General features: G+C 52.1%; 1 protein-coding gene across 1 annotated transcript; it reads left to right on the top strand.

The window, feature by feature from the left end:
- The first annotated feature begins 3,101 nt into the window (after positions 1 to 3,101).
- On the top strand, positions 3,102 to 23,338 carry TTLL12 (tubulin tyrosine ligase like 12). Its single transcript, XM_077169100.1, has 14 exons — positions 3,102 to 3,426; positions 6,982 to 7,157; positions 9,768 to 9,966; positions 10,660 to 10,819; positions 10,904 to 11,037; positions 11,982 to 12,058; positions 13,683 to 13,799; positions 13,923 to 14,117; positions 14,424 to 14,535; positions 15,330 to 15,481; positions 16,121 to 16,202; positions 20,449 to 20,517; positions 21,099 to 21,237; positions 21,827 to 23,338. Exons 1-14 carry the CDS (start codon positions 3,175 to 3,177, stop codon positions 21,970 to 21,972), a joined length of 2,010 nt encoding a protein of 669 aa, XP_077025215.1. The 5' UTR covers positions 3,102 to 3,174; the 3' UTR covers positions 21,973 to 23,338.
- The last annotated feature ends 750 nt before the right edge of the window (positions 23,339 to 24,088 follow it).

Below are 24,088 nucleotides of genomic sequence, written 5' to 3'. Positions count from 1 at the left end.
CAAATGTTCTAAGAAATGATGAATATGCAACTAAGTGATGATATTGTGAATTACTGATTATGTATGTTGTTTTATTTTGTTTATTTTTTTAATTAATAAATAAATTTTTTTAAAAACAGTCTAAAAAAAAAAGAAATGAAGCCAATGCACAGAGAAGCAGAGCTGAGAGACAAGACAGAAAAACTGGATTCTGGTGGTGGTGTTTGAACCTCTAGATCAAGCTGTAACTGAAGTCCACCTGAACCCTTTTTTTTTTTATGTGAGCCAATAAATACTCTTTTTCCTTAAGCCAGTTTGAGTTGGATTAACTGTCCATTCTTTGACATGGATAAACTCCAAACTGATTCAGAGACTAAGGGAAATGTCAAAGATGACAGACAGCTTTTCCATTAGTACAATATGTTTCCTCATAATAAAACAATATTATGACATGATAAATAATATATAAAACAATTATCAATAGCAATAAATGGTTTTGTGAAGCAGATGATAATTCTTACCTCATTACAAAATAACAGCGTTGTGAACTGAGTAATCAATGAGGTCCTGCTGCCCCTGCCTACCATCTGTGTGGGGCCTGGGTGGAGGCCTGCAAGATGCAGGACATGGCAGGGAAATTATGTTAGGTGCACATCAAATGTGTAGGTAACAGCAGCTGAGTGACCCCACTAGAGAGCATACAGAGGAGTCTGAATGCTCTTTTTAAATATAGATAGATAGATAGATAGATAGATAGATAGATAGATAGATAGATAGATAGATGGATAGATAGATAAATCTTCATACATATACAGTCCATACATGATGTACAATCAATAGTTCACAAAGCATTGCGGTTCCAGAAGTGTCCAGTGAGCTCTCACTGGCCCTTGAAAAGAGAGGGTGTAAATCTGAGGCCAGGTCATATCTATATCCACCGCAGTTCTCCAAGGTGAACCTGAATGCCCTTGCTACAGTGGTTTTGTCCCCTTTTGTATGGTATAAACCCACAGGCTTTTATTGATACATTGGTTGGTAGTTGTTTTGTTTTTGCTTTGCAATAATCCCTTTCAGGAGCAAAGAACCTTTTAAAAGTCTATATTTAATTTTAAAAATTAAGCTATGAATTTCCATTTCTCAAAATCGATTATGAAAGTGAAACTTCCTCAAAATATTTGTTGACTTCTACTTTCCACCATAGGGGCCACAGAGAGATCACTAACCACAGAACAAATGTCAGTTCCGCTTCAGAGATATCAGATGTACCTCAAAGCTGGCACTTATTTTAAGAAGACTGTGCCACTAAAATGAGTTAACATGGGCAGCTGCAGAAAGGAGGTTTGCATATCACTCTGTGAATCATGACTCCTCATTTAGATTGCATATCACTCTGAATCATGACTCTTCATTTAGATCAAATAATTTTCTACATTATTTTCACTTTTCTTTTTTTATTCCAAGTTTTCCTGTCCTCCTCAGAAAAGCAAAGCCATTGCTATTACTGTGTTGGCCCTACTAGCTGAAGATTTATTCCATCGTAGACGCCAATTGGTATCAGGGTCATGAGGTGGTTACATTTTTTTCATCCAATGCACAGAGTCAAAACAAAGTTTTTGGAATTTCATTCCATACAAAGTGAAAAACTGACATATTCTGAATGCTACCGTATATACAGTTGCAAAGTATAACAGTGAAGGCACTTTTGCAATGATACTTTTCTTTTTAATGTTAATATTTTCGTTGATAAATCTTCATACACATACAGCCCATCCATAGTATACACTCAATGGCTCACAATATTATCACGTAGTTATGTATTCATCACCATGATAATTTTTACAACATTCGCATCTGCAATGAGAATACGCTTAGTAAGTTTGGTGGAGCAGGGGCAAGAAGGCACAAACATCATTCTTACTAAATTAAGACCCCTATGGAGCAGAAAATGTGCTTGGAATTGGTTGTGGTGCACATAAAGTTAATCATTTCATCCAAACAAGCTATAAAATTCTCCCAATTGAATTAGAAATCGAAGTCGTTAAAAATTTACAAATACTTTTTCATATAACCTAATTGAACTATTGAATTGTGACGAAACTGATGTTGGATATAAAAAAAGTACTTTAGCAAAAATGTAACATGCTTTTCTCTGCACCCCTCACCAGCTGGAGTTCGGAAGTTTTTGAGCCTTTGCAGATCTCCTTTGTAAATCAATTTAAGTATCCTACAACGACACTGAACTTTTAATAAACAAGTCCTCTAAACTTTGGTACATTTTATTCAAATTCAGTTAAAAATCTCTAGTCAGATACTCAGCGACTGAAGCACCAAAAATAAATAAATAAAATCTTCACCCCCGGCTTTTTTTTTAAATACATAGCAAATTACAATTACTGCAAACAGAAGACATTGAAACGCATTCCTACGGAAGCCACAGAACTCAACAAACTAATGATGACAATTCAAAAGAGGAAACTCTGTAATTGCACTTTGACATATCTCGACTTGCAACAACAAAAAAATATGTTGAGGTAATGCTCATTTTTAATTTACATTCCGAATCAACATATAAGGAATTGAGAAGGCCACTGTTTTGCAGCTCCCTCGGGAGTCTGCAAGCCCTCCAACTGAGGTCTGCGCAGGGTAGCAGCTCGCCATACGATGGCTCTGGGTCTCGGTTTCCCCTTCTGGACAGTCTCCAGAATCCCTTCCGGTTCTGACACCGTAGGATGCTGTAGCCCCGCCCTCCCGGCATCCCCTGGGGCAGCCGCCCGCCCTCCCAGACCGCGCACGCGCACCCACCGGCGCCGGGCCCGGGCCTCGCCTCCGGGACTCCGCCAGCCACTCGCTCGCGCACGCGCACCGCTCCCACAACAGGCCCGCGCACGCGAGCACGCGCGCCCACTGGCGTCCCTTCTCCCAGCAGGCCCGCTCGCTCAAGCGCGCGCACTCGCTCCCCTCAGACGCCGGCTGGGGGGTCCCGCGGCCCGGGTCTGCAGCTCAGAGCTTCGCACCTGATCTTCGAGCTCCTGGGCCCGCGGCGAGCCGGCGCCGGGCGGGCGGGAAGTGGGCGGGGGCCGCGGCGAGTCCGGGCGGAGGGCGGGGCGGGCGGGCTGGCGGGCGGGCCGCGTCGGGAGGGCCGGGCCCGCGGGCTGCGGCGGCGCTGGAACAGGCGCTGGCGCTGGCGGAGGCGTCATGGAAGCCGACCCGGGGCCCGAGCGCAGCGGCCCGAGTCGGATGCGGCAGCCTAACCTAATGCCGGAGTCGACGGCGCACAGCTCCGAATGGGGCCCGGAGCCGGGCCAGGCGCGGGGAGCCAACCCGGAGCGGCGGGCGGAAGGCACGCGTACCCTGGCGGAGTTCGCGAGGCTGCACGGCCCGGCGCTACGCTCCTCGGGGGTCCCGGAGCGGTACTGGGACCGCCTCCTGCACAAGCTGGAGCACGAGGTGCGGGCCGGGGCGACGTGGGGAGGGCTAGACCCCGGGCCGGGAGACCCCAGGCTCCCCCGAGACAGGCCGGGGTGTAGGTCCTTGAAGGCGCGCACCATCCCAGCCTCGGGCCCTAGGCGCGCCGGGGTGAACCTCTCCGGGACTTGCTACGGGGAAGATCGTGCTCTGCGCAGGGCCCTTGACCGAGGCCAAGGCTGGCGGCGGCGTGGGCAGTGGCGAGGCATGGAGGCCGGCCGCACGGCGGAGGCCCGGAGGCCGCTTGGGGCGCCTGTGCAACTGAGATGTGGGAGGGAGAATGGGCGAACTTGGGGCGTGAAGAGGGCATCTCAGTTCGGAAGAAGTCTGTGCCGAGGTGGGGACATGGGACGCAATGGGGGTGTCTCTTGTCAGCGTCCGGGTTTCAGAATGATTGAGGCAGGAGAAGCCAGCAGAGGCTTAATGATGTAGGGCCACGTTGAGTGACGTAGACTTTGCCTCTGGCAGTTTAGGAGCCATCTAGAGTTTGGGGTCTAAGAGGGACAACCTGTTGTGGGGCCCGCATCCTGCCAGGGCACCAGCTAGACGGGGCTCCAGTGGGAAATGGAGCTAAATCGAGTTTTGGTCCGTGTTGCCGCCCGACCCTGTGAGGAGTAGGAGTCGGGAAGAGGAAATTACTCTCCCGGTACTCGGAGCCTGGAGCTCTTTTCCAGCCCCTGCCTCCTTCAGGGAGAAAGGGAGCCAGGGAGTGCCTGTAGCTAACATCCACCCAGCACTTACCTGGTTCTTCGGTTTATGTGAGTCTCGGGACGCCACGTTTTGCAGATGACAGAAAACTGAGGCGGCGGGAGATGGAGGAATTTAAGGAAAAATGAAATTTAGATGCTTCTAGATTATCTCTTTTTTTGGGGAAGGCTCCGTTTTCCTCCCTCACCTGCTCTAACCTGAGTCTCCAAGGGGCTCCTACTGGTCCTGACCGAGACCTGTACCCTGGTTTGCAGGATTTACCCAAGTGTAGAAGCCAGAGTGCCTCCTCAGAGCCTCACAGGCCAACCGTGGGGTCTTTTCCTTAACTGGAATCAGACTCCTAAAGGGGGCTTCCTCCTGGGGTCAAGACAAACCAGCTGAGTTCTGAAGGTGCAGGTGTTGAGTGGAACCCCAGAGCCAAGAAGTGTATGCCGGGATGGGAACTCTGCGCCCTGGCCATGGCAGCAGAAGACCCCACCCACCCGGAGGCACCATTTCTGTTTCTACAAAATCCAAGGTTGTGCTAGGCACCTGCCAGCTCAAACACATGTAGATGCTTCAGTACTATGCGGTTTCAGTGGTACTGCAATGTAAAACCTACATTTTGTAACACAGTGAACTTCCTTTACCCACATGACTTGTCCTCAATCCTGCAGACATTTCCTGAGGACTCCCTCTGGGCCCAGACCTGTGCTGGGGCTGAAGGGGACCCCAGTCATGTGTTAGAAAAGATTGAAAGTCCTTGTGTACTGGGCAAAAGCAGCCCGTTATGCCACCACCCTAGCTCCAGCCCAGCTAGCCTCCAGCAGCAGTAAGTGCTCAGGCAGTCTCTACCTGTGACAGGGACTGGTGAGGCCATCTTGCTGTGAATTGGGTGGGGCAGCATGAAAAATGAACTTCTGCCAGCACCCAGCACATAGCAGGTAGTCACTGGGGCATCCCCTCTGCCTCAGTTGCCCTTCTGAACACTGCCCTGGCCATGTTGCTCTCCTGAGGGACAGAAAGTGTTTTTCCTTGACCCTCCCTAGCTATTACGGAAAGCTCTGAGTCACTGCTTTGCCAGACATTATTCCTGAGTGAAACCTCCTGCCACCACAGACCCAGCATGGGGGCAGTACACACCTGCCCACAAGGCACCTGCCGACAAAAGAGGAGGGCCTCTTTGACCTCCTCCGCAGGTGGCCTTGGAGCCCATGATTGACATGAGTTAAATCATTGACCTTGGAAGGAGTAGGGATGTTTCAACTCTTTGTCCCTTCATGTACCTCCCAATTACAAAACTACTCCATTATCACATGAGTCACCCCCAGTTCACAGCAAGGGAAGGCCAATTCAACTTGAAGTAGGCCCTCTGTCCTTTGGCCTGTCACCGTCCTTGGGTCAGGTTTGCGGGGGCAAGCTCTGGGGGCAAGCCCTCCAAGCCTTTCTTAATCTCTAAACTGAGAGGGAAGGACATGGACACCCGGGGCTGCTATGAGGGCTTCTCCCAGGAAGTACCTGGCCCCTGGGAGACTATCCCTAGCCCTACCTCTCCAGGGCCTTCCCCCTCCAGGCTTCTGCTCTTGCCGTTCCCCCTGCCCACCTGTGCTCCTGTCTACCCCCCTCCGTAAGCCTTCCCCTTCCTTAGGGGCTCACCTCTACAAAGTCTTCCCAGGCCCCAGAACTGTTTACTGATCCTGTCAGATGGCCTTGCCTCAACTTACCTCAGTTACTCAGGTGGGAGTGAGGGTGAGTGCTGAGGAATTCACCCTCATGCCCCAAAATGCCCAGTCCTGCCCATGCAAGAGAGCTGCTTCTGAGCAAATAAGCAGCTCGTTTCCACTGTTGGGATGAATCGCTATGAAACAGAGGAAGCTACTTAATAGAGTAGTGAGATAGAGGCCATTGTTGAGTGTGCACATCCCCCCCCCCAAGATGGACTCCCTTTCACAGGTGAAGAAACTGAGTCTCAGGTAAGCCTAACGATGGTAGCCTGGGTCCCTGGTTCCGAGCCCCGTGGTGTGTGAACTCAGTAGTCCTCCCGCAGCCCCCTGATGTAGGGGTATCATCTCTACTGGCCAGGTTAGGGAACTGAGGCACAGTGAGGTTCTGTACCTTGTTCAAGGTGAGCCCGTGGAGTCTACCCTGGGTGGGCCTATGGTGGGCACACAGTGAGGGGGCACGGCTGCAGACCTGCCACGTCCCTGGCTGTACACAGCTCATGGATACCCTTCGCGAGGGAGACCTGCCCCCCTCCCATCCTGTCTCACCCCAGCTAGGACCTTGGGGGAGAGGAGAGGTAGTAGCCAGGACTGACCAAAGCCCCTTGGGCCACTGCTGCTCTCTGGACTGCTGGCAGAGCAGCCAAATGAGGCTCTAGGACCTATGTTCCCCTGGTTCTGGTTTTTCTAATGAGAGGAAAATTGGGGTGAAACTTCTGGCCACCTACATCCTGACTCTTTATTCACTTCGTATGTGACCAGTGCCACCCTCTGCCTTTTGAACCCCATTTGCCTATAAAACAAGGGGGCTAGACTAGATCAATTGCCATCCCCCGGGATGTGCTGCTTTGTTTCCAGGGGTGCTGTCCCCTGGGGTGAGGGGAATACAGGAGCTTGGGTATCAATAGGGTCCATTAACCCCAAGTTCTGACCAGTTCTCTTGGTTTTCCCATTCGCAGAGTGTTGAGGGTAGGTTGGGCCATAGATCTGCTCCTCTGTAGGAGTAGAGTTTGTCCTGGAGACCTGGTTGTGGCCCCCAGGGTAGCCTTTCCCGCAGTGGGTGTCCTGGTCAGTGGGACAAGGATTAGGTGTCCCAGCACCCCCTGCTAACCTGTGTCTTGGCCCCCAGGTTTTCGATGCTGGGGAGATGTTTGGGATAATGCAAGTGGAGGAAGTAGAAGAGGTTGAGAGTGAGGATGAGGAGGCACGGGAAGTACACAGGAAGCAGCCCAACCCAGGGGGCGAGCTCTGCTTCAAGGTCATCGTAACCAACGAGAATGGGCTTCGGGCGGCTGACCCCAACAGGTAGGAGCTGGAGGCAGATAGCTGCCATCTGCATGGCTACTCTCGGGGACCATTTTCCTTTAGTGAATGCACCAAGACCACAGTCGATGGGGAGAGTGCAGTGATGGCAGGCGTTCCTGCACCACCTGTACCAAGTCCTCGGGACAACCTGAGACGAGTGCATACAGCCAGCCAAGTCCCCACCTGGGCTTCAGGGGAGCATCTGCCCAACCTGGCCCAAGAGAGGGTCTCGGATCCCACAGTGAAGGCATCACCTATTCTGATTTTGCTGATGAGGAAGCAGGAAGGGTTTGCTGAGCTCATACAGCTCGTTAATGGTGCAGTTAGCTAGTGGTATTGGACCCAGGTCAGTCTAACACCTGAGGAGGGGCTTTTCTTCCCCCCAGCCCTCTTCTTAGTCCTACTAAATCTAAACCTCTGGGGATGGGGCCCGAGGAGCCACATTTAAGGTTCTCCTGGCATTTTTGCCTGGGAAGTGTGAGGAACATGGTCTGACAAGGTCTCCAGGTAAGGGAACTGAGCCCAGAGCAGGCCTGGGCCTCGCCCAAGGCCGCAGGGAACCTGGGACCAAGCTCATACTGGACCCAGGCTTCTCCCAGGATTATGAAGGGGCTTTCAGCTGCCCTCTGCCGAAGAGTTTATCAAAACCTCCAGGAAGAAACCCCATAGCCCCTGAGGTCACAGGACTCCTGGCTCCACAGGTAGCCTCTTAGAAGGCATCTACCTGCCTGCCCCATCTGGAATTTGGCCCACCTCCTTCAGCCTCGAGGGGCAGGAGTGGCCACACATAGTGATGACAGATGGACAGGAACCCCCACCCACGTGCTTTTTCATCAGAAATGGGGCTCATTAAACTCAGTGTAGCAAACCTACATGTGTGGCTGCTCTGTTGCTTTCTATCTGGGGCTGGCTCCAGGCCCATGCACAAGTGAGTCAGCACAGCAGGCACCTGAGCAGCTCACACACACCCAGCACCTGAGCAGCTCACACACACACACACACACACACACACACGCGCGCGCAGGCCCCATAAGGTTTATGGGGAGTGGTTGGGGATTGGGGCCCTGGCTTAAAAGCCCAAGGTGTGAATTCCAGCCCTCTGAGCCTCTATTTCCTGATCTCTAAACCTGGAGGGAAGGTTTAGAAATCACCTGGGACTGCTGTGAGAATTGAAGGAGAACTTAACACCAGCTCTGTCCATATGCTCTTTGCCTAAAAAGCTCCCAGAAAACTCCCTTGTCTCCTAGAAGAGTCCAGCCCCTGGAAGACCACCCCCAGCTGGTCCACTCCCCTTTACCCTCAGCCCTCCCTCTCCTGGGCTTTCAATCTCCAGGCCTTTCCACCTTGTGTCCTCTTTGGCAGCCTGGCCCTTGTCCAGCCCCTCTGGCCTCCCTCCACCACACCTGCCCAGGGGCACCTCTGAAGGTGCGATGCCCTGCGCCACATCTTGCCAGCCTCACTGTCAGAAACTCTTGAGCACAAAAGCAAGAGTAAATAAATCAGTGTTTATTTTAGATTACACACCAGTAAAACAACGCAAACGTGGGTTATGATGAAAGAAGTACTTCTGCACTCACCACCCAGTCTGAGAACTTGGAACATTGCTATTCCTTTCATTTTACAAGGGTAACGTGGGTACTTGGATGTTTCAGTGGCAGAATGATCGCCTTCCATGTGGGAGACCTGGCTTCGATTCCTGGACCATGTACCCCAAAAAAGGGGGTGGTGACAGAGTCTTGGGCCCAGGGAAGGGTTGGGTAGCTTATTGGGCCACTAGCCTTGTGCCTTTGGAGGCTCCTATGCTAGTGAGGCCTTGGAAGGGTTTCTAAGCAGATCTCTGTCCTAGGGGAACCAGGGTGAGGCATGGCCCAGCCTGCGACAGGGAATTCTCATCTCATCCACCATAGCCTCTCTGGGTGTCCCAAGGACTGTGCTGTTGGAAGTGTTTCCTCCCAGGGAACTGAATAGTGTAGACTATGGCTGTAGGCATGTGAGGACTTGAAACCTCCTTCCTAGAAAGGTCTGGGTCCTTCCCTGGACGGTTCTGCAAGTCCAGGGTATGAGCAGGCTGCATGCAGTGACTCCTCTGAGCGCCTGCCCGCCACTGGCCTCCCAGCACATGAAATGTTCACTTTGGCCGAGCCCCTGCCAGGTACTGGGCTGCAAGTAGCAAGATGGAGGCACATCTCCACCATCCAGCAGGTCAGAATCCAGTTGGGGTCACAGAATCATCACAATGATTGCTGTTATTTATTCCAAGTTCTTAATGTGCAGCTAGCACACTGCACATTTGGTTTTATTTAATGCCCAGACCAACCCAGTGGGGTGAGGTGGGTGCACATTACCCCTTCTTTTGGAGGCTCACAGTGGAACGTGCCCAAGACCATGCAGTGAGTGGTCCCAGAACTGGAAGCTCAGCCCAGATCTGCCAGACTCCAAAATGGCTTTTCTCTTGTGCTGGGGAGATTGAGTCTTAGACAGCCTGACGCCATGTCCAGTTCTCCACCCTGGGCCTTCCCCTTCCCTGATGCCCCTCTGCCTAACTCTTCCTGGTGACCCGGCTCACAGTGCCTGCAGCCCACTCATACGGCCTGCGCCCTGTGCCCACAGCATCTTCCTCATCGACCACGCCTGGACGTATCGCATGGAGCATGCCCGCCAGCAGCTGCAGGAGACACCCGGGCTGCTGCACCGTATGGCCAACCTGATGGGCATTGCATTCCACGGCGAGCTGCCCAGCATGGAGGCTGTGGACCTGGTGCTGGAGGATATGTGGAAGTTCAACCAGACCTACCAACTGGCCCACGGGGTGAGAGGGCGACTGGGCCCATGGGGCAGGGGCAGGGCAACAGATGCGGGCTTCACTGCCCCATGCTGGCAGGCAATTAGGGGGCGGCCTAGTAGAGTGAACCCATCTTCTCTCGTGGCCCAAAGACCCTCCTTTCTCCGTGAGGCTCATCACAGGCACATGAGCCCTGTGCCCGGAGCTGGCAGTGCTCAGCAGCCTGGAGCTAGGGGCCCATCCACCTTGCTCATAGGACACCACCTCCCACAGCCCTGAATTTAGGCCCTGGTGACGCAGCCTCCAGCAGCCAACCCTCCTGGCCGCCTCTTCCTGCTCCAGCCCAGTCAGGACTTTCAGTTTGGGAAAAAGCAAATACTCGTTTCTCCTGATCACAATTTAGATTCAGCTACCTCCAGGCAGTCTTCCCCCATACACAAAATAACACACATGCATTTGGTTGTGGGGTCAAGAGCCTTATTGCCCTGTGCCTACACCCCCTGGTACCTCCTGTCACCTTCATTTGCCCTGGTTACTTGTGTGCAAGGCCAATGTCCAAGCACTGGGTTAACGGTCCTGGGGTACATGCAATAGAACTCTAAGCTCACAAGGTTGGACGTGGTTGGGTGGGCAGTTGGTATTTGGATACGTGGGTGGGAGGGTGCCTGGACGGATGGGCAGACACATAGACAAGAACTGCTGTGTGTGCCCTTCCTGTAGACGGCTGAGGAGAAGGTTCCGGTGTGGTACATCATGGACGAGTTTGGCTCACGGATCCAGCACTCAGACATGCCCAGCTTTGCCACCGCACCCTTTTTCTACATGCCCCAGCAGGTGGCCTACACGCTGCTATGGCCCCTGAGGGACCTGGACACTGGTGGTAAGTCAGCCTCGCACCGCCCTGGCGGAGGGCCTGGGGCCCACATCCCACCTGCCACCCTCTGATGGGTGTGTCGCACTGCAGATGAGGTGACCCGGGACTTTGCCTACGGAGAGGCCAATCCGCTGATCCGGAAGTGCATGCTGCTGCCCTGGGTGCCCGCTGACATGCTGGACCTCAGCTCCTCCACCCCCGAGCTGCCTGACGAGTACTACCAGGTGACACAGCCTTCACCTCCCTTCCCAGGGTTCCTTTGCCTTCTCCATCTACCCACCTGATACCAGCCTAGAGCTGTTAACCGTAGGAGATAGAGAAGAGTTGGGGGTGCATTTGAGAGATGAGGGTCTCAACTGAGAGGATGAAATGAGCTGCCTCTGACTTCAGAGGCCTTACGGTGGGGAAGTTGGAGTTGCTGGCAGCCAGCGTGGCTCTTCCCCATGCGAGGGCTCTCCTTGCCTGGCCTAGGAGGAGGATACGGGCCGTGGAAATGGACTTGCCATGAATCCCTGCCACGTTCTCTCATGACCTGCCTCCCTGAGGCATGGAGAGTGCCTTTTCCAGCACACACCAGCACTCACAAGTAGTCCTTGTAGTTATGGATACTGATGACTCCAGGACCCTGCCGGCCCCTCAGACATGCTCGCCTGGGTGACAGTTAATGTAGGGACCCAGTACATGGGGCAGCTGCGGGCAGGGTTAGGGAGGTGAAAGGGCAGAGTGAGGCCTGGGACAGGAGGAGAAACAAGCTGGACCCTGGTGGAATGCAGCCGCTGCCCAAAGCAGGCAGGGCCTGGCAGGGGGCAGGAGCATGACCTCTCTGACCTCACTCCCCTGCTCTGTCCTCTCCTTTCCTACCTCTGTTCCCAGTGACTGGGCCCAACAAGTGGGTGAGGAGCCCGTGCTTAATGCTTTATAGGCCTGCTGTGGTGTAATTCTCACAAGAACCTTATGGTATAGCCTTATCTTTGTCTTCATTTTACTGATGAGAAAACCGAGGCACAGAGAAGCTAATTAATTTGCCAAAGGTTCTACCTGAGGTCTGGGGTGTATCCAGGGATGCTGGGCAGGTGTGTGCCCCACAAAGTCCTACAAGCCTGCTGCCCCAGGATGGGGAGGCATATGTTCATTCATTCCCTTTTTTCTCTGGCCTGTCTCCTTCTAGGCCATCCTGGAGGAAAACAAGGAGAAGCTGCCACTTCCCATCAGTCCAGCAGTGTGTTCCCATGACCGTGTCTTCAAGTACGTGACCTTCTTGTGCTGTGATCTTTGTGGTCACTTTCCTCGCATGCTCACCACAGTTCCCACAGCTCCTTGAACAGGGCCTGGCACAGAACGGGCTCTCTGTATTTGTCGACTGTGTCCAGGGGGCTTGTAGTCTGGCATGACGGTGGCAGAAATACCCAGGGTGGAGATCCTAGGATCCAAGCAAAAATGCTACAAAAAGTGGTGGGGGGTGGGAGGTAAGCAGGGTTCCTGTATATAGTGACCTTTTAATGTTCCTTTGAGAAATAGGAACAGGTAGTGGCAATGCTGCAGGGGTGGGGAGAGGCGCTCTGGGCAACCGGGTTGGCCTGAACAGGTCCCACCCGCCCCGACCTCCAGGCAGGGGGTCCTAACCCTGGCTGCTTCTTATGGACCCCAGTCTGCTCACCTGGGTGGAGGGGCACTTACTGGGTCCTGGAGACAAAACGCCAGCCAGGACAGGACACCAAGCCCTGAAGGCCAGAAGAGCCTGTGTTGGCTGAGAGGGTGTCAGGTGCCTCAGAGAGGCTCCAGGACTGCAAGGAAGACCCTTCCTGGCTTTTGTGGGTGTGGTCTGGAGGGTTCTGTTAGCTCAAGCTGACAAATCGAGGCTGGACCCCATGCAGAAAGAGAAACAGTGGCCCTGCCTGGGTGTTTCGCCCCTTTACGGATGAGGACATGAAGGTGTAGAGAGCAGCACCTGTCTGCTGTACAGCCAGGGGCTCAGGGGACGTTTCCATTCAGCCAGGAACAGAGACTGGCTCTGCTGTCGATGGGCCGTGGTGCCCACCAGGAAGGACAGACAGGGCACGCCCAGAGGAGCAGACACCCTCGGTCTCTTGCCCCAGTGTCCTCCTTGAGCTACACTCTCTGGCCTTCAGTCATGCCTTCTCTCGCCCATGTTCCCCCCTGGGCACAATGCCTCCATCCCCTCCCCTGCAGACCCCGAGAGCACCTACCTCTTGGCTGCCCAAACCTCAGTGCACCTCGTAACAGGCAACATGCTCCACTCTGCCCTCTGCCACCTTCTTCCAGGTCCTTTGTTCCTGGAGTGGACATCAGCAAGTGCCAGGCTTGGGTGAGAGCCCTTGTCTGGGCCCTGTGCTTACCTGCAGGGCCCCAGTCTCACCATCAGACATTGATGCAGGCCCTACTGCTTCTGGAGAACTCACAGGCACCAATTCTCTGTTGCTAAGGGTGCATTCTTTTCTTGGGAGGTTGGCAGTGCCTGCCCTGCTCTCTTTTTTTTTTTGCCTCATTGGAGGAAAGAACCAGCATTTATATGTTAAACCCCCAAATTATCCCATTTAGTCCTCACAACAGGTGTGGGATAGATCCTGTGGTCCCCGACTTGGAGGGGTAAAATCTGAGGTGCGAAGGGGTCAGCTGCCCCCTCCCTCAGCGAACAAACTGGGGTGGGGGGGTGTAGACCCAGTTCTTTCTGACTCAAGGACTCTGGAGTCAGGGTTTGTGCCGGCCTCACTCAGTGTCCTCAGCTCTGTAGTGGGTTGAGAGTCGCTGAGCCCCGGGGCCATTCTGGAGCTCCTGCTTCAGGGGCAGGGGCCCAGATGGGTGGAGCAGGGGACCAGATGGCCCAGCTCAGCTCGGTGTGCCCCCGCAGGGTCTACACTGACGTCCAGCAGGTGCTGAGCAATCTGACTCACCCGCGGTTCACCTTCACCCCGAGCGAGTCCGAGGCTGACATCCTCTACAACTTCTCACACTTCAAGGACTACAGGTGAGGGCCGCCTCCCAGCCCTTCAAGGCCTCCATGCCCAGGGTCCCAGGTGTCTCCCACCACCCCCATCCTGGAGCCCCTCACTTCCCTCTGAGCCTACTGTGCCCTGCCCTGGCCCTGCAGGAGGCTCAGCCAGGAGAGGCCAAACGTGCTGCTGAACCAGTTCCCCTGCGAGAGCCTGCTGACAGTGAAGGACTGCCTGGCCTCCGTTGCCCGCCGGGTGGGGGGTCCCGAAGGCCCACCCTGGCTGCCCCGTACCTTCAACCTGCGTACTGAGCTGCCCCAGTTCATCAGCTACTTCCAGCAGCGAGAGCAGCGGTAAGAGGCATGAAGCCGGCGGGCGGAGGTGCCCAGGCCAGGATGCCCCATCATACCCCCACTGCATCTGGCCTCCCCACCAAGCCTGCTCCACACTGAGCACTGGCCACAGAGGGGACATGGATTGGAGGGACGGGTTTCCACAATTGCATGGCCTCTTGTGCAGTATGCTTCCTCCCCGGCCTTGGTCCAGCTAGGTCCTCCTCCTGGGTACCTGGGATAGGTCAAGTGCCCTTGCTGCGCAGTCCTGGGAGACACTGCCAAAACACCAACCTGGACATGCTTAGCCACCCCCCTCTCTCCCAGGGGTGAGGATAACCACTGGATCTGTAAGCCCTGGAACCTGGCTCGAAGCCTGGATACCCATGTCACCAAGCACCTCTGCAGCATCATCCGGCACCGCGAGAGCGCCCCCAAGGTAGGCTCATGACTCCACATTGGGTGGGGGTAGGGGCAGAGGTGGCCTGTGGCATGTGGCTAGATGAGTCATGGCCCAGCACCATGGGCAGTGCAGGAAATGTCAGGGCCTGGGTGAGTGGGTCCAGGTGACAGGAAGAGGTGAAGTTCCAGGGGGTCAGCAGAAGCTCGGGATCACCTAGCTCCCCAGCATGCGGAACAGGGGTTGAAGCTGAGTCTCTGGAGCCCGCACCAAACTCCTTCCTCTGTGCTGAGGCCGTGAGGAGGCTGTGTGAGAGGCCAGGCAAGAGGACACGCCTCCAGCTCAGCCTTCCAGGCCCCGTCATGTTTACTGCCCAGTGGCTCCTGTGAGGAACAGGCTGCCAAGGGCTGTTACTTCAGAGGCAGCGTGGAGGGGGAACACAGGACACAAATTGCCCAGGGCCGTGATTACTATGGTGCTGGCAGGAAATAGGCCGAAAGAATGGTGGTTGTAGGGAATCCCAGCAGTTGGGCAGAAGAGTGGGTGAGAAAAAGTGAAGTGCAGCTGCGGCTGGGCCATTCCCACGCCTGCTTCAAAGGTGCCTCTGCAGATGCAAGGAAGAGGCAGCCCTGCTCAGAGAGCCGTGCAGTCCGGAGCCACGTGCCCGGGTAGCTGTGTGCTGGGGTGGGAGCAGCGGGCAACGCCCCTGGTTCTCCGTGATGTGATGATGTTGTGGGATTCCCACAAGCCTGTGGGGTGGGGCACCCTCTGCAGTGTCCCTGTCCAACCCCAGTGAGTTGGGAGCCACCAGTGAGGCCACATGTCTCCCCCAGGTGGTGTCAAAGTACATCGAGAGCCCAGTCCTTTTCCTGCGAGAAGATGTGGGCCTGGTCAAGTTTGACATCCGTTATGTGGTGCTGCTGCGGTCGGTGAAGCCCCTGAGGTTGTTCGTGTACAACGTGTTCTGGCTGCGGTTCTCCAACCGGTAACTGTGGGGCAGACTGGCTGGGGCGGGGAGGCACTGGGCGGCAGGGCAGACTGGCCAGGGTGGGGCAGGCGCTGGGCAGTTGGATGGGTACTGGGTGACAAGGCCTCTCTTTTACTTGGAGGCAGAAAGCCTGGATTGAAGCTCTTTCTCCGTTCCTTTCCCGTGACCTGCCCCGTGACACCCACCTTCCCATCTGTTAAATGGATGGTAGTCCTTGCCCTTCCTGCTTCAGAGCAAGTTTTTGTATCTACCACCATAGTGGTTTGTAAAATAGATGTTCTGGTGTCAAAACCACAATTGTGGGCAGGCGGTCGACACTGGTTCAGTGGCAGTATTCTTGCCTGCCATGCCGGAGGCCCAGCTTTAATTCCCAGTGCCTGCCCGTGTGGGAAAAAAAAAAAAATGATTGCTTTATGGTTTCGCTTTTAGTGGGTCACTCACCTGACCGCACTCCGAGCAGGGCCTCCCCATGCGTACAGAACTGGGAACCAAGGCCAGGGCAGGGGGCAGCTCTGCTGGCCTCCCCCCACCCCCACCAGACCCTGTACCTGGGAGACTCGATCTGGCCCCTTCCCACAGGGGAGGAGGGGTGAGCAGCTGCTCAGGAGCCCACAGGTGACTCTGCTTGTCCTCCAGGCCCTTTGCACTCAACGACCTGGACGACTACGAGAAGCACTTCACCGTCATGAACTATGACCCGAATGTGGTCCTGAAGCAGGTAGGGGCTGCCTGGAGCTCAGAGCAGGCCTGCGCCCCCCACCCAGACCCTGACCCCCGACAGTGTTGGGTTTAGTCTTCGTGAAGTCTGGGCAGCTAGGTTATTTAAATTCTGTCTTTCCAAAGAACCTTTTAGAACGCCTGTGATGTACTGGGCCCCAGCACGCGTGTTATTGTAAGGCTCCCTCCCCAACGGGCTGACAAGCGCCTGCTCTTAGACCCTGCTCCTTTTTTTTCATTTAGAGAAGTTGTGGGTTTACAGAAAAGTCATGCATAAAATGCAGCATTCCCGTACACTGCCCTATTAACTCCTTGCATTAGTGGGGTGCACTTGTTAGCAGTTGATGGAAGAATGGACATTTTTATTATTATACCATTAACTGTATAGTCCATGGTTTAACTTAGGGTTCGCTGTTTGTGTTATCCTCAGGGCTTTTTATTATTATTATTATTATTATTATTATTATTATTCTAGTAAAATACATATGTAACCTAAAACTTCCCCTTTTAATCACATTCTAATTTGTTGTTCAGGGCTGTTAATTATGTTCACAATGTTGTGCTGCCATCACCACCATCCATTACCAAAACTTTTCCAACAACCCAAGTAGAAGCTCTAAAATCTAAGCATTAACTCCCTGTTCCCTACCCCACCCTGACTCCTGGTAACCTGTGTTCCAGTTTCTGAGTCTACTGAGTTTGCTTATTCTAATTATTTCATGGAAGTAACATCATATTTGTATTTGTTCTTTTCTGTCTATTTCACTCCATGTGATATCTTCTATGTTGTCATATGTATCAAAACTTGATTCCTTCTTATGGTTGAATAATATTCCGTTGTATGTATAGACCACATTTTGTGTATCTGTTCATGTGTTAATGGACACTTGACTTGCTTCTATCTTTTTGCTATTGTGAATAACGTTACTATGAATATTGGTATGTAGATATCTATTCGAGTCCCCACTCTCAATTATTTTGGTTGTATACCAGGAAGTGGGATTGCTGGGTCATATGGTAATCCCCTGCTTTCCTTTGGGAAATGCCACACTGTCTTCCACAGCAGCCACGCCATTCCCATCAACAATGAATGAGTGTTCCTATTTCTCCACATCCTCTCCAACACTTGCTTTCTAATAGTAGCCAGTCTAGTGGGTGTGAAATAAAATTATATTATGGTGTTTTTGTTTCTTTTTCTTAACTTTTTTATGGTATAATATATATACAAAGCAAAGAAAGAAAAAAAAAGCAATAGTTTTCAAAGCATTCTTCAACAAGTAGTTACAGAACAGATCCCAGAGTTTGTCATGGGCTACCATACCATCCTTTCAGATTTTTCCTGCTAGCTGCTCCAGAATATGAGACTAGAAGGCGTAAATATTCTTTTATCATCACAATCAACTTTTTTTTTCTTTTTTTTGAAAAATAGCATATATACAAAAAAGCAATAAATTTCAAAGCACAGTATGAAACAGTTGGAGAACAAATTTAGAGTTCGTATGGGTTATACTCCCACAATTTTAGGGTTTTACTTCTAGCTACTCTAAAATACTAGAGACTAAAAGAAATATCAGTTTAATGATTTAACAGTCATACTCGATTGTTAAACCCTATCTTCTGTGTATAGCTCTATCATCACCTTTGATCTTTCTGTCTCACTCTTTAGGGTTATTTAGGGCTATGGCCATTCTAACTTCTTCGTGTTGGGAGAGACTGTCAGTAATAGTGGGTAGAGAGATGGAACTAGCTGATGTTCTGGAGAGGTTGGGCCCTCTAGGTTCAGGACTTATCTGGTCCAGGGACCCATCTGGACATACTGTAGTTCTGATTTGCATTTCCCCAATGGCTAAGGATGTTAAGCATCTTCTCTTGAGCTTTTTGACCATTTGTATATCTTCTTTGGAGAAATGTCTGTTCAGGTCTTTTGCCCATTTATTTAATTGAGGGGTTTTTTTGTTGTTGTTAAGTTATAGGATTTTTTTAATATATTCTGGCTATCAAACCCTTATCAGTTATGTGATTTCCAAAAATTTTCTCCCACTGTGTAAGGTTGTCCTTTTTGGGGGGTAGGGGTGCATGGTCTGGGAATCGAACCCAGGTCTCCTACATGAAAGGCATCTAACCACTGAACTACCCGTACACCCCCAAGGTTGTCTTTTTACTTTCTTAAAGTTTTGAATTTTGATGAGGTTCTATTTATCTGATTTTCCTTTTGTTCACTGTGTTTTGTGTATATGTCTGAGAAACCATTACCTAACACAAGGTCCTGCAGATGCTTCCCACGTTTCTTCTAGGAGTTTTATAGTGCTGGTCCTTATGGTTAGGTCTTTGACCCATTATGAGTTGATTTTTTTTATGTGGTGGAGGTAGGGGTCCAGCTTGATTCTCTTACACAGGGACATCTGGTTTTCCCTGCACCATTTGTTGAAGAAACTATTCTTTCCCCAATGAGAGGTCTTTGCCACCTTGTTAAAAATCGCTTGAGTGTGGGCAACGGTGGCTCAGTGACAGAGTTCACGCCTGCCATAATGGAGACCTGGGTTCAATCCCCAGAGCCTGCAAAAAAAAAGATCGGTTGGCTATAAATGTGACAGTTATTTCTGAACCCTCAATTTGATTCCATTTGTCTGTATGTGTGCCTTTATGCAAGTACCATGCTGTTTTGACTATTGCGGCTTTGTAATATGTTTTTAAGATTGAGGAAGTGTGAGTCCTCCAACTTAAGTTCTTTTTCAAAATGGCTTTGGCTAATTAGAGAAATGCAAATCAAAACCACAATGAGATACCATCTCACACCCACCAGAATGGCCATTATCAATAAAACAGAAAATGACAAGGGCTGGAGAGGATGTGGAGAAAGAGGCACACTTATCCACTGTTGGTGAGAATGTCAAATGGTACAACCTCTGTGGAAGGCAGTTTAGCGGTTCCTCAAAAAGCTAAATATAGAATTGCCATATGACCCAGGAGTACCATTGCTAGGTATCTACTCAAAGAACATGAGGGCAAGCACACAAACGGACATTTGCACACCAATGTTTATAACAGCATTATTTACAATTGCAAAGAGATGGAAACGGCCAAAATGTCCATCAACAGAAGAGTGGCTAAACAAGCTATGGTATATACATACGATGGAATATTATGCAGCTGTAAGACAGAATAAAGTTACGAAGTATGTAACAACATGGATGGACCTTAAGGACATTATGCTGAGTGAGATTAGCCAAAAACAAAGGGACAAATACTGTATGGTCTCACTGATATGAACTGACATTAGTGAATAAACCTGGAATATTTCGTTGGTAACAGAGACCATCAGGAGATAGAAATAGGGTAAGATATGGGTAATTGGAGCGGAAGGGATACAGATTGTGCAACAGGACTGAATATAAAAACTCAGAAATGGACAGCACAACACTACCTAACTGTAATACAATTATGTTAAAACACTGAATGAATCTGAATGTGAAAATGATAGAGGGAGGAAAGCTGGAGGCATAAATGAAATCAGAAAGAAAGATAGATGATAAAGATTGAGATGGTATAATCTAGGAATGCCTAGAGTGTATAATGATAGTGACTGAATGTACAAATTTTAAAAATGTTTTTGCATGCGGAAGAACAAAGGAATGTCATTACTGCAGGGTGCTGAAAATAGATGGTAGATAATATTTTAAAATTTCAACTTATGTGTGAGACTAAAGCAAAAAATGTTTATTTGGTACAAAAAAATGGCTTTGGCTATACTGGACCACTTATTTACCCTTCTGTATAAATTTGATGATTGGCTACTCCATGTCTGCAAAGAAGGCTGTTGCTATTTCTGTTGGGATTGCATTGACTCTTAAGGTAGAATAACAATATTTAGTCTTCTAACCCAGGAATACAGAATGGCTTTCCATTTATTTAGGTCTTCTTTTAGCAATGTTTTATAGTTTTCGTTGTACAAGTCCTTTACATCCTTAAATTGATTTATTCCTAGGTTTTCTTTTAGTTGCTATTTAAATGGAACTTTTTTTATTTCTTCTTCAGATTATTCATTTCTCATATATAGAAATACTGCTGATTTTTGCATGTTGATCTTGTACCCTGCCACTTTTCAGATTTGTTTATTAGTTCTAGTAGCTCTGTTGTGGATTTTTGAGGGTTTTCTGTATATAGAATCACATCATCTGCAGATAGGAAAAGGTTCACTTTTTCTGATTTGGACACCTTTTATTTCTTCTTGCCTGTGTCTGCTGCAGATGCATTACGATGAGTTCATCCCTGAGTTTGAGAAACAGTACCCGGAATTTCCCTGGAAGGATGTGCAGGTGATTCCCCAGAGGCTTCCCCCTTGTGGGCTGGCATTGGACGCGGGGAGGGGTAGCTGGCTGGGAAGGGGTGGGTCTTTGCCTCTTCTGGATAGTTTTCCTCAGATCACTCTCTCCTGACTGCTCAGGGCCCTGAGGGTATTGGAGGGGACTCCACAGAGGGGCACCTGGAGAGTGATTCAGAGCACACTTCGAAGAAAGGGCAGGGGCACCAGTAGCCCCAGGAATTGCAGGCCATCTTAGTGGGGTTAGGGGTCTTGCAGCTGGGCCCCCAGACTGGTCTCCCCATCATAACCTGGCCTGAGCACTCTGCCCCACACTGAGCCTCCTTGGTATAGTAGGGAGCCTGGGGCTCTGAGGGAAGGACACACGCCAGGTCTGCCGTGGGCTGTGTTGGGGGGTGTGTGGATGCGAGGAAGGATGGGGCAGAGGGGACTGCAGCCTGGTCTAGAGCCATGGAGGATGTAGGAGGGGCTGGGGCTCAGGAAGGAGCCATGGGCCCATATCAAGAAGCTGATGGGAGGGGTTGACCCAGCAGGCAGAGCCCTGCAGGCCTCTCATTCAGCTGCCTTGGTCCCTAGGCCGGAATCTTCCAGGCCTTCACAGAGCTGTTCCATGCGGCATGTGCCAAGCCTGCGCCCCTCGGCCTCTGCGACTACCCCTCGTCCCGAGCTGTGTATGCCATCGACCTGATGCTGAAGTGGGACGTCTTTCCAGATGGTAAGAGGGCTGTACTTGTACTTCTCCACCCCCACTCACCCACAGCAGATGCTCCAGCTCCCTGCACCCTCTGATCTCAGTAGGCACCACCCAGGTCCTTCTAACTTAGTCCTCTGGGTCAAGTAGGCCACGGCCTGGTTCTGGGAATGCCCACCATTAGGGGAAGCAGCATTCAGGGCACAGTACAGGAGGGAAGAGGGTGGCCCGGGACGGATTTCCAGGAAAGAGCATGAAGGGGGCATCCTGGGTGCAAGGCCTGGCCGGGTCATGCTTGGTTGCAGAGTACTGAGTCCTTGCCTGGGTTGGACCCCACCCTGCTGGGCAGTGCACCTCTGCCTCTCTTTACCAGTCAAAACTTCTAAGTTAGTGTGTGATGCTCCGGTGCTGTCCCTGGGGCCAGGCCACCCAAAAAGTCAAGAGACCCAAGCTAGCCCACAGCAGGACTCAGCACATGGCAGGTGGCTGCTGCGCCCCCAGGTCCTGGCCAAGAGCTTTCCCGGGTCCACCCCACCACCCCCATACCCCCACATCTCCCCAGGGAGGAGATACCCTGGCCTGTGATAATGCCCCATGCGTTTCCTCCATCCAGGGAAGCGAGTCATACAGCCACAGATCCTGGAGGTGAACTTCAACCCCGACTGTGAGCGGGCCTGCAAGTACCACCCGACCTTCTTCAATGACATCTTCAGCACCCTGTTTTTGGACCAACCCAGCCACGTCACCTGCCTTGCCTAGGGGCTTCCAGCCCTGTCCTCATGCTGCAGGCAGGTTCCAGCTCCATTCTCCGAGGTGCCTCTGCCCAGCCCCTCCTCCTGCCTCCTGGTCACAGCCCTTGTCCAGAAGCCTCTGCCCTCCCGAGCCCGGCCCCAGCCCCCTGTAGGCTCTGCTTGCTCCTGTGGGTTAGAGCAGGGGACAGACTGGCCAGGCACCACCCAAGGCCCTGTCTCTGTCTCCCCCGACTTCTGTCTGTGCCGTAGCTCCAGCTCAGCCAAGTGCTTTACTCCAGGCACAGTTCAGTTACTGTGCGGCCGTGTTTCCAGGGGGGGTTAGCAAAAAATTTCTGTGGCTGTGAAGAGGCACGCCCCAAGAAAAGTGTCTGCTCTTGGGCACGTGGGTCCCATGGAATGGGGTGTTGGGCCCTGTGTCCAGGGTCCCCAGAACACCCTGGGGAGACTGTATACAGCCCACCCAGACAAGCCTTACTGCCATGCCCAGCTCAACGGGATCCTTCACCAGCAAGCCTCCTGGTAAATCCCAGGACAGGAAGTCCACCATCTTCTGTTGTCTCCTCCTTTCTGTTCCAGGAGGGTAAGCCTGTCCTCTAGGTCACGGACCCCAACAGTGGGGGCGGTCTGTGTGGGGTCCTGAGTCCCAGTGGTTCCCCTGCCCCCCAGCACTCCGGTGGTTTCACCTTTATCTGGGATTGGCTGGGATGCTCCAGCATGGGTGGCTCAGAGCAAGCTTGGGCTCCAGGCACCAAGCAGGGGACAGCTGAGAATCGCCACCATGCTGTACCAAAGATGGTCTCGAGGAGAGCTTGGTCTTAAAAGATGCCCCCTTCCACCCCACCAGGGCCTAAGGGTTGGAGTCTTGGTATTACTTTAATGTACAGAAGGAAAATATAAGAACTCTAGTTCTTTCCTCAATTTTCTTCTGTCACTTGAAGTTGAAGGCCACGTGCTGTGTGGCAGCAGTGCCCTGTGGCCTAGCTGATGGGCCAGGTTGGAGAGCTGGTGGGTGGGGCTGGCCTAGACCTCCAGAATGTTCAGTGCGTGGTAGGGTAGAGGCTGGGGCATCCTGGCGCTTTGTCTCATTTTGAAGCTAAAAAGTGGTCCTTGTAGCAAAACTGGGCTCCGAACCCTACCTTCAGCCCCTCCTTATGGATGGGGTCTCACCCTTTCTGATGCGAGCTGCTCCCCACCTCCTGCAGCTCATCGGGGTACCTGTAGCTGCCACCTTCTTCCTCAGGCTTACTCAGCCAGGGCCCAGAGCTCTGGATGCCTCATCTCTGGTTTTCTCCCCAGGAAAGCTGCCAACGCCCCCAGCCCCTGACAGCTGTCATCTCAATTTGTACTGCAATAAAGTATGCCTTCTTCCCTTACATTGGTCTCCCCCGTCTTTGGAGACCCTGGACCTACAGGCTTAAGGTGCCAGCTCAGCAGTGTTGAACCTGCTTATTGGTGAGAAAAACCCCAAAGAGGAAGACGTGTGCTTTGAGGGATGGGAGAAGCCACATGATGGGACCTCGCAGTCCCCTACCCCAGATTTGAGTGTCCCGGTCCCTACAGCTCTGTCCCCAAAGTCCCTGGAACCTTAGGGTCCTCAGGTGAATCCTGGCTCAGCAGGGCCATAGGGTACCCACAGGCTAAGAAATGAATTCTGTCTGTTTCCCTCCTGGTGGGACAGAGGGTGATGAGAGAGCCTGACTCCCACCTGTGGATCTCTCGGGTGCTGGGAGGGGTTAGGGAGCCAGTGGGTGAAGAGTGCTGGGACACAGCCCGGCCTGGCACACAAATGCACGTGGCCAGGAGAGGTGGGAACAGTGGCACTGCACAGTGGTTCTGAAGGTCGATAGATGATGCCGAGGGACCCCCTCACGGCTGGGATGGGTGGCCTGGGCCTTGTTCGTGCACTTCTCAGTCTCGCCCTGTGTGGGCTCTTCCTGTGTCCCCAGGACAGTGGCTCACTCAGCTACTGGTTCCAGAGCCTTCAGGGTCCAGGACTCTTTCTAGGTTCCCTGATTGCACGAGGGAGGCTGAGTGGTTACAGGCAGCGCAGGAGCGGGGGTAGCACCCAAAGCAGGCTCCCATGGTCATAAATGTACTTCTCCCCGTTTCAACGTGTCCTCCTA

This window comes from Tamandua tetradactyla, chromosome 7 (assembly GCF_023851605.1).
Source record: "Tamandua tetradactyla isolate mTamTet1 chromosome 7, mTamTet1.pri, whole genome shotgun sequence".
NCBI lineage: Eukaryota > Metazoa > Chordata > Mammalia > Pilosa > Myrmecophagidae > Tamandua > Tamandua tetradactyla.
The sequence above is the reverse complement of the archived record's forward strand: the minus strand, read 5'-3'. Positions and strand labels throughout refer to the sequence as shown.

Excerpts from the sequence above, each read along its gene's own strand:
- TTLL12 (XM_077169100.1), top strand. The coding sequence starts at position 3,175 with ATGGAAGCCGACCCGGGGCCCGAGCGCAGCGGCCCGAGTCGGATGCGG. Across the intron at positions 14,536-15,329 it reads ACCGCGAGAGCGCCCCCAAG|GTGGTGTCAAAGTACATCGA; the intron begins GTAGGCTCATGA and ends TGTCTCCCCCAG. Across the intron at positions 20,518-21,098 it reads TTCCCTGGAAGGATGTGCAG|GCCGGAATCTTCCAGGCCTT; the intron begins GTGATTCCCCAG and ends CTTGGTCCCTAG.